The sequence below is a fragment of the Oncorhynchus kisutch genome, linkage group LG8 (assembly GCF_002021735.2).
Source record: "Oncorhynchus kisutch isolate 150728-3 linkage group LG8, Okis_V2, whole genome shotgun sequence".
Classification (NCBI taxonomy): Eukaryota; Metazoa; Chordata; class Actinopteri; order Salmoniformes; family Salmonidae; genus Oncorhynchus; species Oncorhynchus kisutch.
In genome coordinates this window covers 30,176,139-30,192,836 of record NC_034181.2, presented here as the reverse complement: position 1 = coordinate 30,192,836, position 16,698 = coordinate 30,176,139, and the positions used below count along the sequence as shown (strand labels likewise).

Here is a 16,698-nt window from a genome sequence, read left to right as displayed (position 1 = left end):
GTAATTGATCCTGACCCATCATCCATGTCCTGTACAACCATCAATCTCTGCTCAATCATGCCCTCTAAAGAAAAGTCAGCCAACATAAAAATTATTCTAAACCTAGAGGTGATTTATACTGTTCTCCTCAACAACAAAATGTCCTTTCATTTCATGGCCTGGTGACTTTCATGTCCATTGATTTGATTTAAATGTACACATTAGCCCTAACAAACCTTGATTTCCAGTGCAGACCCCTCACTTTTTTCCTTCATGTAAACAGGCCCTAAAAAGCAAGGCCAGCCAATGGGATCTAACATGTTTTCAACAGTGCCATATACGGCAACGGGAAACATGGTCCTGAGCCAAATTTCCATGAGTATAAGTTCCTCCCTCCCCCTCAGTCACAATGACAGCCAAGCCCCTTTTTCCCAAACATCACAGCCCAAAACTAAAGACTAACGAACATGGAGTTTATCAGACCACAACCACCTAAAGTAGGGCTAGAGTGATTCCTCACAAAACCCAGACCAAAAAAAAAGACTGAGGTTTTCATATAATGCATCCATAGAATAGTCTTTGAGTAAGGATTGTTGACTTATATTTGACATGTGCATCTAAAAGCATAACTTCAAAATAATTTATCAAAGTTGGCGGGTTGTTTCAGCAAGCCATGACACCCACCATCTCAGATTGTTATGAAATCGTTTCTGTAGTTGGGGCTCCCGAGTGGCGCAGCGGTCTAAGGCACTGCATCTCAGCATCTCAGTGCTCGAGGCATCACTACAGACACCCTGGTTCGAATCCAGGCTGAATCACAGCGTTGTCTGGTGTAGGCTGCCAAATTACTAAATGACCTACATGAGTTTCCAGTCTATGGAAAGGTATGACAACAACCCATGCTTTGGTTTCGTTTCCCTGGCCACTGTTTCAAATGCTAACGTTTGAGCATTTGTGGCACAAATCCAATTCAAGTCAATGGTAACTAAATAATTTGGGCGTTTCATATCCAAACCATCTATAAGTAACATTGAGTTACACAATCTATTGTTGTATACTTTATGATGGATGATTTGAACATGCTAATATACAGTACCAGTCAAAAGTTTGGACACACTTACTCATTCAAGGGTTTTATTTTATTTTTACTATTTTCTACATTGAAATAACATACTGAATCATGTAGCAACCAAAAAAGTGTTCAACTCTGGGTCTTCCTTTCCTGTGGCGGTCCTCATGAGAGCCAGTTTCATCATAGCACTTGATGGTTTTTGCAACTACACTTGAAGAAACATTCAGAGTTCTTGACATTTTCCGGATTGACTGACCTTCATTTCTTAAAGTAATGACGGACTGTTGTTTGTCTTTGCTTATTTGAGCTGTTCTTGACATAATATGGACTTAGTCTTTTATCAAATAGGGCTATCTTCTGTATACCACCCCTACCTTGTCACAACACAACTGATTGGCTCAAACGCATTAAGAAGGAAATAAATTCAACAAATTAACTTTTAACAAGGCACACCTGTTAATTGAAATGCATTCTAGATGACTACAGCATGAAGCTGGTTGATAGAATGCCAAGCGTGTGCAAAGATGTCATGAAGGCAAAGGGTGGTTACTTTGAAGAATCTCAAATACAAAATATATTTTGATTTGTTTAACACTTTTGTGGTTACTACATTATTCCATCATTTTAATGTCTTCACTATTATTCTACAATGTAGAAAATAGTAAAAATAAAGAAAAAACCTGGAATGAGTAGGTGTCCAAACTTTGACTCATACTGTAGGTACCATTGACTAACATTGGATTTCTGCTACAAATGCCAAAAAGGTAGCATTTAAAACAGTGGCCACCAAAAACCAAAGCATGGCTTGCTGTCATACTTTGTCAATAGACTGCTTACAGGGTAAGGAAACCATTGTAATTTTGTAATTTGGGTGAAAAATCATTTCAAAATAAGGGGGGGGGGGCTTCAAACTTTTCACCTAATAGCAGGTACTGCACAATCTAGTGGTCAGAAACGGGTAATATCAGGATGTAGGATGGGACATACAGCTAACAACTTCAATGACTAATTTTTCTGAACAGGGAAAAAAAAAACACATCACCAAATTCACCGAGAATACATTACATACAACAATACTTGAGCCGCAGCACCCTACTACTTGTCAGACACAGATAACTGATACTATATATTTGTTGTTGGGGTGGGATTGGTGTAGGGGGTCCATGGGTGGCTTTTCACCATTCCTCTGGATTCCACATGTCTAAAACTCACTGTTACAAGTTTGGTACAGGTACTATGTCAGGTACGATAATTATTGAATATTATATGAATCCTATCAATTTAAAATGGCCCATTTGGATGCAATCAATTAGCTTCATTTGTCAGAGATCAAATTATATTTCAACAAAATAATGTTGCAGGAATGCTCATTTTATCTGTTTCTAACAGAAACTATTTCAGAACAATCTGAGATGGTGGGTGTCAAATCCTCTTTCTTGTGCTTTTTGAAGTGGAAAGACCATGGAATATTTATGACATTTTCGCCTTACCCAGGCCTCCTTTAAGACTCCATAGTGTTCCATCTGTTGGTGTTACAAAGCAAACATTGGTGTCATATGAAGCTTTACCACTTGCTCTGTAATATGATACTGCTTTCAGATAGGATTTATGGTATTTCACATGTAAAAACAAATTGGGCAATGTTAATATGACCTCCTTACAAACAGGCCCATTTTTACCATACTTTATAACTCCCATGAGCATGCCGGCAACGAATGGTATTAGTGGAGTGCAGATGTGGGTGGGCGTCTATTTTAATAAATCTATTGAGAATATACACCATCAAAAATAAATCCATGTATTTCTTTAGGCAATTCCCAAGAAACATTATAAGACTAATAAAATGCATTTTCAAAAGAATAGAATGGCACATTTTGAGTTGATGTTACTGGTGATGTTACTGGTGATGTTACTGGTCTGTGCAGACTATATGTCTGCAGCATGGACTCAATAGTTATTTTGTTAATTAAACAGACAAGACACACTTAGGCTACCCCGATCACAGTCAACACACTCATATTTCATACTAGGTTAAGAATATAATGAAATAACTCAAATACAAATTTTATTTTTACCACAACTTGCATCATGGCAACCGCTGTCATAAAAAAGATATATTTTGAAAATAGAGCCCAAGGCATGACCATGCTTTTTTAATCCACATTTCATATCTTTCTTACCTTCACTCTGCTTTGTTAGAGAGAAGGTGTAGGGTCTAACATTGAGAGTATCTTCATAATGATACTGACAGAAAATAATAGCAATCTATATTGAAGCACTGAAGTCTCGTTCATATTTCACAACCTCCGCAGGCTTGTGGAGTTTCCTAAACGCGACCCAGCAAAATAATAGACCTACACTAGATTTAGGCTACATTATTACATGCTAAATGTTTCTGATCAGTGATAGATGAGCAAACAAATAGATGAGCTACACCACTTACACTTATTTGCCCCGCCATAGAATTAACCAAATATACTGACAGAGATTCAGTGAAACAAAATCACATTGATTGATTAAGACACGTCACAGGGTTTTGGTCAGGAGTAGGCCTCGGCTACTAAGTGACTGGAGTGAAGAGCAAAATAATCCACTTGTTGAACTACATAACATGCTGGCAACATTTTTTGACCAATGCTAATAAATGAGCCAATGAGCTTGTGGAAGGCCAAAATGTAATAAATATGCCAACTTTGATAAATTATTTCACAATTATACTTTTAGATACAATTGTGTCAACAATTCTTCCTCCAAAGGACTATTCTACTGATTTTTGTGAAAATCCCCCAAATCCTAGCCTTTTTTTTGTCCTGGGTTTCCAGAGGAATCACTCTCTACTCATATATTATATTGATTCCTTACTATTATTTCCACACACAAAGTATCATATCATTAAGGCAACCGTCTCCATGATTTCAAATCACAATACGACTAATAAGGCTGTGGCAGTGGTGTTTCCAGTAGCCTATCACTATCAGCATCTGAGATGCTTAAGATCATACAGATCGGTAAATGTATATATTACAGGTAATTGTGACAAGGGTTCCTGGTGCCTACAAGCAGAGTATGTGAATAAAATCTTCCAGCATAGTAGCCTAACTCTAGATCATGACCCAACATCAGATTCAGCATGGCCATTAAATCTAATTTCATTTGTCACATGTGCCGAATACAACAGGTGTAGACCTTACAGTGAAATGCCTACTTACAAGCCAACAATGCAGTTAAGGAAATTCCCCCCCCAAAAAATGTAGACTATATACAGGGGGTACCTATACAGAGTCAATGTGCAGGGGCACCGGTGTCGAGGTAATATGTACATGTAGGTAGAGTTATTAAAGTGACTATGCATAGTAGCAGCAGCGTAGAGGGGGAATGCAAATAGTCTGGGTAGCCATTTAATTATCTGTTCAGGAGTCTTATGGCTTGGGGGTAGAAGCTGTTCAGAAGCCTCTTGGACCTAGACTTGGCGCTCCGGTACCGCTTGCCGTGCAGTAGCAGAGAGAACAGTCAACAACTAGGGTGGCTGGAGTCTTTGACAATTTTTAGTGCTATCCTCTGACACCGCCTGGTATAGAGGTCCTGGATACAAGGAAGCTTGGCTCCAGTGATGTACTGGGCAGTACGCACTATCCTCTGTAGTGCCCTGCGGCCAGAAGCCGAGCAGTGGCCATACCAGGCAGTGATGCAACCAGTCAGGATGCTCTCGATGGTGTAGCTGTAAAATATTTTGAGGATCTGAGGACCAATGCCAAATCTTTTCAGTCTCCTGAGGGGGAATAGCTTTTGTCGTACCCTCTTTACGACTGTCTTGGTGTGCTTGGACCATGATAGTTTGTTGGGGATGTGGACACCAAGAAACTTGAAGCTCTCAACCTGCTCCACTACAGCCCCGTCGATGAGAATGGGGGTGTGCTCAGTCCTCCTTTTCCTGTAGTCCACAATCATCTCCTTTGTCTTGATCACATTGAGGGAGAGGTTGTTGTCCTTGCACCACATGGTCAGGCCTCCTCCCTAAAGGCTGTCATTGTCGGTGATCAGGCCTACCATTGTTGTGTCATCGCCAAACTTAATGATAGTGTTGGAGTCGTGCCTGGCCATGCAGTCATGAGTGAACAGGGAGTACAGGAGGGAACTGAGCACACACACTTGAGGGGCCCCCGTGTTGAGGATTGGCGTGGTGGATGTGTTGTTACCTACCCTTACCACCTGGGGGCGGCCCGTTAGGAAGTCCAGGATCCAGTTGCAGAGGGAGGTGTTTAGTCCCAGGGTTCTTAGCTTAGTGATGAGCTTTGAGGACACTATGGTGTTGAACGCTGAGCTGTAGTCAATTAATAGAATTCTCACATAGGTGTTCCTTTTGTCCAGGTGGGAAAGGGCAGTGTGGAGTACAATAGAGAATGCGTCATCTGTGGATCTGTTGGTGCAGTATGCAAATTGGAGTGGGTCTAGGGTTTCTGGGATAATGGTGTTGATGTGAGGAATGAACAGCCTTTCAAAGCATTTCATTGCTACAAATGTAAGTGCTACGGGTCGGTAGTCATTTAGGCAGGTTACCTTAGTGTTAGTGTTCCCACCACTAGTCTCTTGAAATATTTGACCAGATTTAGTGGATAATCAGAATTAGTTCAAAGAAAATAAAATGTTGTGCAAACATTTTAGCCTCACAGTGTTTGTCACTGCCTTCCTCAGAATGAAAGGAAATTAATTAATTCACAATAAATGTTGTCTAGGGAACAGAGGTAATTGCATTAGGCTACCGCACAGTGTGCATAATGTGAGTACACCCAACATACCCAAGTCTGACCAATTCCATGCTGACCATGATCAGTCTACTACATTTCAGTCTATACATGTGTAAAATACTTATGTAGTAACACTGTAGGCCTACTCTGGTACCAGCATTGTTTGTGATATGTTGTTACACTGTAGGCCTACTCTGGTACCAGCATTGTTTTTGATATGTTGTTACACTGTAGGCCTACTCTGGTACCAGCATTGTTTTTGATATGTTGTTACACTGTAGGCCTACTCTGGTACCAGCATTGTTTTTGATATGTTGTTACACTGTAGGCCTACTCTGGTACCAGCATGGTTTTTGATATGTTTTTACACAGTAATAGCAGGTGTTAGGCCCACGTTATTGAAACAATATGCTATAGGCAAACAAATCTAATTGCCAACACTGTAGCCTAGGTTACAAATGATATAGTAGCTGAAGCAGAGGGAGCTTGGTGACTGAAAAAGTTATGCACTGCACTTTCGCTGCAATAACTTAAACGGAGAAGTGCACTATTTTACAACTTGATGGTAGATGGTACCAAAACCTGAAAATAGTCTAAAGGGCCAGGAGCAAAGGCAATCCATGGTTCAGTTCCTTAAACATCCATTACAAAGTTCAGCTAACTTTTGCCACCACTAGCTAAAAATAAATGGAAGCTAGATAGTCCTCTGTAGCTCAGTGGCTAGAGCATGGATAGGGGAATATGAGACAGTGGAACACAAGAAAGTGGGTTCGACACCAGGACCACCCATATGAAAAAGGGGGGGGAAAGTTGCTTTGGATAAAAGCATCTGCTAAATGTCATGTTGTAATGTCCAAAACAACTGAAATCAACTCCATATTTGGTTTGATGTTTCTTAAGTCCGATGCAGACTTTCTCAATTTCAAATCATTTCTGAGTAACAATGAAGTACTCTCCTGTGATTGTTTTCCATTCAAATGGTCAAACGTTTGACTTGAACTAGACTTTATTCTACTGTGCTGTAATGTACTATACTGAGCTCTACTGTGCTGTAATGTAATGTACTATACTGAGCTCTACTGTGCTGTGCTGTAATGTACTATACTGAGCTCTACTGTGCTGTAATGTAATGTACTATACTGAGCTCTACTGTGCTGTAATGTAATGTACTATACTGAGCTCTACTGTGCTGTGCTGTAATGTACTATACTGAGCTCTACTGTGCTGTAATGTAATGTACTATACTGAGCTCTACTGTGCTGTGCTGTAATGTACTATACTGAGCTCTACTGTGCTGTGCTGTAATGTACTATACTGAGCTCTACTGTGCTGTAATGTACTATACTGAGCTCTACTGTGCTGTGCTGTAATGTACTATACTGAGCTCTACTGTGCTGTACTTTGATGTCCAAACTAGTGAAACATGGACGTCTTTGATTGGTTCATATTTGGTCCAATTCAGACCAACCAAATTTGGTCGTTTGGTGGCAGAGCTCATTAAAATAATAGCCTGTGTGTGGAATAATACCCAAATATGCAAAGAAGGATATTGCGTATTTCTACCTATTTAGGATACATCACCATGAAGAGAATTACATTTATATCCATAATTATGCATTTCTGTGTAGTACAGATCAGGGACCCACGAAGAACATTCTGTTACCGCTGTTACTTGGTATAAATCCACTTCCCTTACTGTAGTTTAATAACCAAAATATTATTTTTTTCAAACTCAAGGTGTCATGTCATAGCTAGCACCTTATTCTTTCTGCAGACATCTTTGAATTTTAATTCAAAGCAGATATTTAAGGTTTTCGATAATCTGGTCACTTAACAAACGAAGAGAGATTTTACCGAAAAACTTTGCAACTGCAAATTTATTTCAGTAAATGTGTCTTGTAAAATGTTCAGTGAAAATTGTTAAAAGTAGTTATTGTGCATTGAGCTGTATGGTTTGTTAAACTTTCAAATCATTGGTTTTTGTTTGGCATACATTTTAAGTGAAAAATCGGAGTCTCATTCCGTTACCATGGAATTGCTCAGTTGTGACAAGCCTGCACACATTTCAATGGTGTCTGCAGTGCTCAGTGGATGTTTGAGAAAATTCTCTGTTTTCAGTTATATGAAATGGTGCCAATATTGTACTTTATGATCATATTTGACAGTTATAATTAAGGTGAAATCTTATAGTAAGTTGTTTATCATTTTATTGTTACTGTATTTAGAACGCATTTGTCATTTCAAGCCCTATTGCCCCAATTTTGTTGAATAGGGGAATCATGATTTTTTCATAATATATGTACTTCAGCTTGTGTCTTCAAAAGTGAGTACACCTCAGCAATGTATAAACTTTTTTTTTAACCAGAAATGTGAGTTCCTGACTAGACCTTTCTAAAAAAAAGTATGCAACATTGCCAGTTATGATTTATGGCCATGAAAAATAGTTACATCTATTTAGGCAGAAATCTAAATATTGCCCTATCAAAAACAGAACGATAGACTAGTTTATCCTGGCCCATAGACTACTTTCAGGGTGAATCAAACATCAAGTTCGAAAAAAATGAATTAAAAAAAAGTTATCTTCTCCTTTAAATATGACGTTGTTTGCACGCCATCAATTTCCTGTTTGATTTAAACTGTCTTGGACCAGTTGTTGCTTAATGGTTCTCTCCGCGGATCTGATGTGAGAACACTCACGCAACCTCAATAATCATGCCGCAAAAAAACTCGGTAAATACGGAATGAGGATAACTAGGCAGAGGACTTGCAGTTGTATAGGCCGAACGAAGTAAATAACAAAACAATTATGTCGTCAGAAGCCGCAATAACAGTGTCCAAAGGCGCAGCTACAGCGCGTGAAGTGACTTCAAAGTTATGATCCACATATCGATTGAAAATAAACCATTTAGGCTACATAAATAATGTTTTTCATGATGAAAATGAATAGTCAAAGGAAGCCTGATGTTGAAAAATAACTCATTTTATAAGGCCTATTAATGATACATTTAAATAGTGGATTGGATCGCATGGCCGATGACAGACTGGGATTTGAATTCGTCTTCATTCGAATCTATGGAATGTTGCTACAGGCAGTAGAATTGGGTCTTGTACGGTTCTAGTGTTCTCCGGCAGATCTAACTGCTTACATAGGAATATCGCTGTTCCACTGGAAAAAAAATCGCCATTCAAAGTGACTTAAAACAGTATATAGTCAAGTAAACATGTGTGTAATACTTACATTGTCGAATAATGATCCAACATTTGCAGTGACAAGTAGGACGTCAGTGTACATTTCCATGATAACGATCGAATTCCAGAAATAGTCCGCGGGAAGAACTCCGTTAGACGCGATGGCAAAATCCTCTGCGTGTGTTACAAACAGCTTACTGATACGGTGCTGTATTGTATATGTCGCTGAAGAAGTCGGTCGTATAATTCATCTTGATCATTTGTTTCTGCTGTTTTTAACTTGCCCGCTTTTGGTTGATGGCGGGAGTCGTCTGTCGTCTTAACTCCTGCTCAAAGATAGACTTATCTTCCATGTCTGCTGAGAAATAGCAGGACAGGATTTCTATCTATCTTCGTTGTAATTGGATTTATACCTGCTGCCTGCGCCAGAACAGTTCCTTCTGCCCCGCGCGACCAGATCAAGCAGTTGTTGTCAATGTTGTGTCATGAACTTCGGAGCTCCGCCCACGGCACCCAGTTATTAAAGACACATTCCAACAATTTCTGAAAAACAATATCCCAGGTTGTAAATACAGTAATGTACACCCACTATGGTAAAACAATGTGTTTTGCGCAAGTGTTTCTTTAGACACAAGTGCAAACTTCATGGAGTAGTAGGACATTCAAGGAGTTGTTGGTCTGATGGTGCCCTCTGAGTCTCATGTCTTCCGTCTCCCGCTTGCTTGCATGAACTGATGGGGCAGAAGTTCTTGAGTTGTAATTCTGGATGGCCAGATAGCTACCAACAATGACAAGAAACTGCCATGTGGGGAATCGTTAGTGACTCGTTTCAGCTAGTTATTGATACCATGTCTTCTTGACTGATTTCATGTCAATGCTAATTTGGCACAAATGCACTTGCTAGGTAACCAACAACTGTAACGATGTATTTGAAAGACAAGTGCTCATTGTGCAAATGTATCTGTTTTCAATAAACATCGGCGAAGAAATATAGTTTACATATTGTCAACAACCTAAGCCACCCGCCTGTTTTGCCCCATAGTTCGCACGCGTCAGTCAGTACAGATACAATGATCGATATTTCACCAGATGTATAACTGAGAAATCCTGTTGGCGTTTCTACTCATTACCAAATATGGTGGTGAGAGGAAACTCAGTGGCCGGCAGTGGGAGAAGATGGAGTGAGATGCTAATTTACTAATCGATTAAACATTTGATCTCAATACAATTTTCTGTGTTGTAGACTTTACCCTTTGCGAAAGCTTTAAACAATTGCATTGTTTAGTAGTGCAAGGCCGAATTGAGTTATTGCACATGCGTGCTTCAGAGTAGGCGTTCCCTTACAGAAATATGCAAATACATGCTAGAACACGCCAACAGGCTTTCGCTAGCTCGTGCTTGGCTCTGCCCACCTTGCTTGTTCTGCCCACTATGATTAATTTGCTCCTATTGGAAACAACAGGCCGTGCGTGGTCTATCTTGGGTTAGTTATACAAATCTTTGGCGTTGATTTTGTAGCTAAACAACCAACCTGTCAGTAGAGGAGAGGTGGAGAACAAAAGAGGAATGCCCCCCCCACTTGTGCCATGCCATGAGGATACCCGGACCATCTATTGAGATGTGCCCTTTGGTAAGTAAAGCAGGTGTGAGCACACATCAAATGTTATTTCTTACATACAAGTGTTTAGCAGATGTTATTGTGGGTGTAGTGAAATGCTTGTGTTTCTAGCTCCAACAGTGCAGTAATATCTAACAATATACACAATCTAAAGGAATGGAATTAGAATATATAAATACTCGGACAAGCAATGTCAGAGCGGCATAGACTAAAATACAGTAGAATAGGATAGAATACAGTATATACAGATGAGATGAGTAATGCAAAATGTAAAAATTAGTGACTAGTGTTCCATTGTTAAAATGGACAGTGATTTCAAGTCTGTGTATAGGGCAGCAGCCTCTAGTGGGCTAGTGATGGCTATTTAACAGTCTGATGGCCTTGAGATAGAAGCTGTTTCTTTCTCTCGGTCCCAGCCTTGATGCACCTCTACTGACCTCTCCTTGATGATAGTGGGGTGGACAGGCAGTGGCTTGGGTGGTTGTTGTCCTTGATCTTTTTGTCCTTCCTGTGACATCGGGTGCTGTAGGTGTCCTGGAGGGCAGGTAGCTTGCCCCCGGTGATGCGTTGGGCAGACCACACCACCCTCTGGAGAGCTCTGCGGTTGCGGGCGGTGCAGTTGCCGTACCAGGCGGTGATACAGCCCGACAGGATACTCTCAATTGTGCATCTGTAAAAGTTTGTGGGTTTTAGTTGCCAAGCCAAATTTCTTCAGCCTCCTGAGGTTGAAGAGGCACTGTTGCGCCTTCTTCACCACACTGTCTGTGTGGGTGGACCATTTCAGTTTGTCAGTGATGTGTACTCTGAGGAATTTGAAGCTTTCCACCTAATCCACTGTGGTCCCGTCGATGTGGATAGGGGGGTGCTACCTCTGCTGTTTCCATTTAGGTTTTGTTGAAATAGAGTGAGAGGTTATTTTCCTTGCACCACACTCCCAGGGCCCTCATCTCCTCCCTTTAGGCTGTCTCGTCATTGTTGTAATTCAGGCCTACTACTGTTGTCGTCTACAAACTTGATGATTGAGTTGGAGCTGTGCATGGCCATGCAGTCATGGGTGAACAGGGAGTACAGGAGGGGGCTGAGCACACACTCTTGTGGGGCCCCAGTGTTGAGGATCAGCAAAGTGGAGGTGTTTTTTCCTACCTTCACCACCTGGGGGCGGCCTATCAGGAAGTCCAGGTCCCAGTTGCACAGGGTGGGGTTCAGACCCAGGGCCTCAAGCTTAATGATGAGCTTGGAGGGTACCATGGTGTTGAATGCTGAGCTATAGTCAATGAACAGCATTCTTACATTGGTATTCCTCTTGTCCAGATGGGATAGAGCAGTGTGCAGTGTGATGGCATCATCTGCAGACCTACTGGGGCGGTAAGCAAATTGAAGTAGGTCTAGGGTGTCAGTTAAGGTGGAGGTGATATGATCCTTAACTAGCCGCTCAAAGCACTTCATGATGACAGAAGTGAGTGCAACGAGCGACAGTCATTTAGTTTATTTTCCTTGGTTACAGGAACAATGGTGAACATCTTGAAGCATGTGGGGATAGGAAGAGATTGAATATATCCGTAAACACTCCAGCCAGCTGGTCTGCGCATTCTCTGAGGACGCGGCTAGGGATGCCGTCTGGGTTAACACGCTTAAATGTCTTAAGTCAGCCACGGAGAAGGAGAGGCCACAGTCCTTGGTAGCGGGCCGCATCGGTGGCAATGTGTTATCCCCAAATCAGGCGAAGTGTTTAGCTTGTCAGTAAGCAAGACGTCAGTGTCCACGACGTGGCTGGTTTTCCCTTTGTAGTCCGTGATTGTCTGTAGACCCTGCCACATACGTCTCGTGTCTGAGCCGTTGAATTGCGACTCCACTTTCTCTATGCTGATGTTTTGCCTGTTTGATTGCCTTACTGAGGGAATAACTACACTGTTTGTATTCGGCCATATTCCCAGTCACCTTGCCATGTTTAAATGCAATGGTTCGCGCTTTCAGTTTTGCGTGAATGCTGCCAACTAGCCACGGTTTCTGGTTAGGATAGGTTTTAATATTCAGTGGGTACATCACCTATACACTTCCTGATAGACGAACACACTGATATGATGACTGAGTTTGTTGTTCTCATAGGCAACACAGAACATATCCCAGTCTGCGTTATCAAAACGATCTTAAAGCGTGGATTCCGATTGGTCAGACCAGTGTTGAATTGTCCTTAGCATGGGTACTTCCTGTTTGAGTTTCTGCCTATAGGAAGCGAGGAGCAAAATAGAGTTGTGATCTGATTTGCCAAAGGGAGGGTCTTGTAGGCATCCTGGAAGTTGGAGTAACAGTGGTCAAGTGTTTTAGCAGCGCGAGTACTACAGTCAATGTGTTGATAGAACTTCGGTAACGTTTTCCTCAAATTTGCTTTGTTAAAATCCCCAGCTACAATAAATGCGGCCTCAGGATATGTGGTTTCAAGTTTGCATAAAGTCCAGTGAAGTTCTTTGAGGGCTGTCGTGGTATCTGCTTGAGCGGGAATATACGTGGCTGTGACTATAACCAAAGAGAATTCTCTTGGGAGGTAATACGGTCAGCATTTGATTGAGGCATTCTAGGCCGGGTGAACAAAAGGACTTAAGCTCCTGTATGTTATCACAATCACACCATGAGTAGTTAATTGTCGTGTCTTTGGCTATGCCGGATTAAGTGATATGACATGCTATTCTATAAAATAATTTCTCCGTAATTACTATTACCTGATTCAGCTAATCATGTAAATGTAATTAACTAGAGAGTCGGGGCACCATGAAATAATATTTATAGAGCTATGAACAGATATGACAGCTGGTTGCACAAAAGAAAAGGGCTGGGTTTGAGTGAAAGAGCGGGAAGACTGAGGAACAAAGGGCGAATCTGTGCTATCGTAAATACAGAATCTTATACATTCTAAATTACCGCCCATTTGGAAAAGGAAAATGCAATAAATATTTACTCTGAGCTGCGCTTCGGTAGGTTGGTGGTAGATGGAAGGCCGTGTTGCACAACCGAGTCCTTTGAAGAATGTCTCTGCTGGTAAATTGGATACATTGTAGTAGTTTTAGTGTGGTAGATGGGATGCTCTGTCTGTTCCTTCCTAACCTGCATTTGCTGTTGCTAACTCAACGGCTAGGAGGTATCACTTCTGTAGTGAATAAGAGTTCAAAGTTCATACCATTTGCAACCAAAGCTCACGCTGATGTTGGCTTCGTTCTGTAGTTATTATCTGAACCGTTCTGACATCGGACCGTCATCCTCGGAACAGCAGGTTTTTTGTTGTCAAGGCTTTATATAGGAAGGGAGAGGAGGGCGTGTTTGAAAAGTTTTATAGCCCATGTCCCTTCACAGGGGCGGGCCACTGATTGAGCAGAGCCCTAACCTTATAAAAAAAACTATTCTCACATTTTAGAAGCTAAAAATCACATTTCATCCCATCAAATAATTTCATATTCAAACATTTAAATTGAACAACAATTCCATGTGAATCCGATAACTCTGTGTAGACTTTCCACTGTAGAGTTTGTCATCTTATCATTGATGAGAACGTCTCAGATGACAACCGAACTGACATCATATTTATTAAGTACCACCACATATGTTCAATTGGTCGGATTACCAGAATATAGTTCATTTCCCCCCACCTTCTGATGTTCCCAGAATCTATATGTTAACCAAGGTGTTTGCAAATGTAACATCAGTAGGGCAGAGAGGAAAAAGGGGGGAAGAGGTATTTATGACTGTCACAAACCTACCCCCAGGCCAACGTCATGACATTATCATGAAACATACACCCCTGCCCTTTTTTTATCTAGTGTTGAACATTAGCGAGTAATATACTCTGAAGCGGTGGATGTTGTGGGCACCTCCTAAGTCGGACTAAAAAGTCCACTCAGAGTACTTCTTTTCTGCAGACGGTGTTTTGAATCAACGTTGTTTCCACATAATTTCAACAAAATTACATTGAATTTACGTGAAATAGACTTTGAATTGATGTCTGTACCCAGTGGGTGGACTTTAATGCCTACCTATTTTCTTAGTCAAGTTTAACTAAAACCACATCCAGTCCCTAAAAACAATAGGCTAGTAGTAGCATTTATACAGATAGTAGCCCATTAGGTTACCACATTAACATATAACCCACACGTGTATGTCTGAGACTGGGGGAAATTATCATGAATGGTTGGGCCTATCAAAAACCAGATATTAAGCTACTTCACAAATAAACAATTAAGCAACATTAATATACATGTAACCTATTAATTTATAGAGATTGTGGATCATGTTCATTCTGTTATTATCAGTGGCCTGGCAAAATGTTCAAAGAATAGAAGATGAAAGACCAGACGCAGTTTTCTGATTAAAATTATCCATCAAACTCAGACACTGTTGTTGTAAAACATAACTGACTATTTTCAATGATGGAAACAAAAGAGCAGAGCGGTGTACTTTTAATTGGATTGAGCTCATCTCACCATCCTTTTATTCGTGACTAGCTCCATTTGGACATGTGCCCACCACTTTCTGCCACCATGCCTGACAAGGCAGAACTATTACGTTTTTCAAGTGTTTTGACTGAATATGCTCCATTTTGGCTTTACACTATGCCTTTGAGCAGACCATTGACAGTTCTGCACTAAAACAGCCACATTCTTGAGTGATACACTGATATTGTGAAAGAGCAGAATTCTGCCCCTACCTCATGTTGTCATAGACCTCACAGCCTACTCTATTGGGCTTACTTGATAACAGGATAAACAACACCCCACTTATTATGGTGAGCTGTTGAATAACCCGGTCAGACCTAAGGAAGTGTATAAAAATGGCATAGGCCTATTGGGAAGGTCAGATAAAATGTTTAACTTTGTGGTGAATAGGCCAGATAATTCAAGGATTAGGTGAAGCTCTCAGCAGAAGCACTATCTTTATTAAATGCAGTACATTCTACAAAAAGTTGCTTTCACAGTTCCTAACCATGTATTTTTCTTCCAAGTGGGGTTGCAACCATTATTTTGGTCTTGAACTTGCCTCAGTCTGAATTTACACAGAACGAGTCAAAATAGTAAAGCACTGAAAGGGTGCAGAGGCCAAAAACATCTTCTCCATAGTGCTTGCAACGAGTTGATAAAGGTTGGTTGTGTAAACCAACCTGTCATGGTTTGAGGTTTTCACACTGCTTCCTCTTGCTCCTCTGTGTATTGCATGCTGGACAATGTATCCATTTGAAGCCATTGCAGCACACAGAGGCAGAACATAATGCTGCCCTGTCCATCAGCAGTGGAAACAAAGCCACCTAAAAAGGGAAATTCCCCTGAAAAGCTACTGAGGTAGTTCCTCACTGTTGGGATGCCACCTGGGTACTGGATGGGGTCTCAGCAGAATCACTGGCAATAATTTACTCTGGCTGAAAGGAGTCCTGGCTGGACAATATGTCACTGAGTGCATGGCAAGATAATGAATCAATATAGAACAGGGACCCCCTCCAAGGCAAACCATCGTACGTTAGCACACTTATCTTTTCATTAGATGACTGAATGGAAAGGAGAAATAATCATTATTTTCACATCCTAAATTATAATTGGAAGAGAAAGTCAACTACCATAGCCTATTGCGACACTTAAAATCCTACTACACCGACTCTGACGGTCGTTGGATGTGGCAGGGCTTGCAAACTATCACAGATTACAAAGAGAACCCCAGCCACGAGAACTGCCCAGTGACGTGAGTGTACCAGACGAACTAAATGCCTTATGCTAGCTTGGAGGCTAGCAACACCGAAACATGCATGAGAGCACCAGCGGTTCCGGACGACTGTGATCACTCTCCATAGGTGATGCGAGAAAGAACTTTAAACAGGTTAACATTCCCAAGGCCACAAGGCCAGACGGATTACCAGGACATGTACATGTTTCAAACAGACCACCATAGTCCCTGTGCCCAAGAATGCCAAGGTAACCTGTCTAAATTACTATCACCCCATAGCACTCACATCTATAGCCATGAAATTATTTGAAAGGCTTGTCATGGCTCACATCAACACACTCATCCCAGGCACCCTGGACCAGGGGTCTCCAACAGGTCGATCGCGAGCTACCAGCACA

At 41.1% G+C, this 16,698-nt stretch overlaps 1 protein-coding gene across 4 annotated transcripts in view; it reads right to left on the bottom strand.

Moving 5' to 3' along the window:
- LOC109895893 (inositol polyphosphate-5-phosphatase A-like) overlaps positions 1 to 9,718 on the bottom strand; it is a 49,277-nt gene extending 39,559 nt beyond the window's left edge. For 3 of the 4 annotated variants that reach the window (XR_002256044.2, XM_020489970.2, XM_020489969.2), the window contains exon 1: positions 9,035 to 9,469. Coding sequence is in view for 3 of the 4 variants with exons in the window: in XM_020489970.2 (XP_020345559.1) it covers positions 9,035 to 9,094 (60 nt within the window). In the remaining variant the exon portion in view is untranslated. Of the gene's footprint in view, positions 1 to 9,034 lie in introns of all 4 variants that reach the window. The other variant, XM_020489968.2, reaches the window with a different exon arrangement.
- Between the last annotated feature and the right edge of the window lie 6,980 nt (positions 9,719 to 16,698).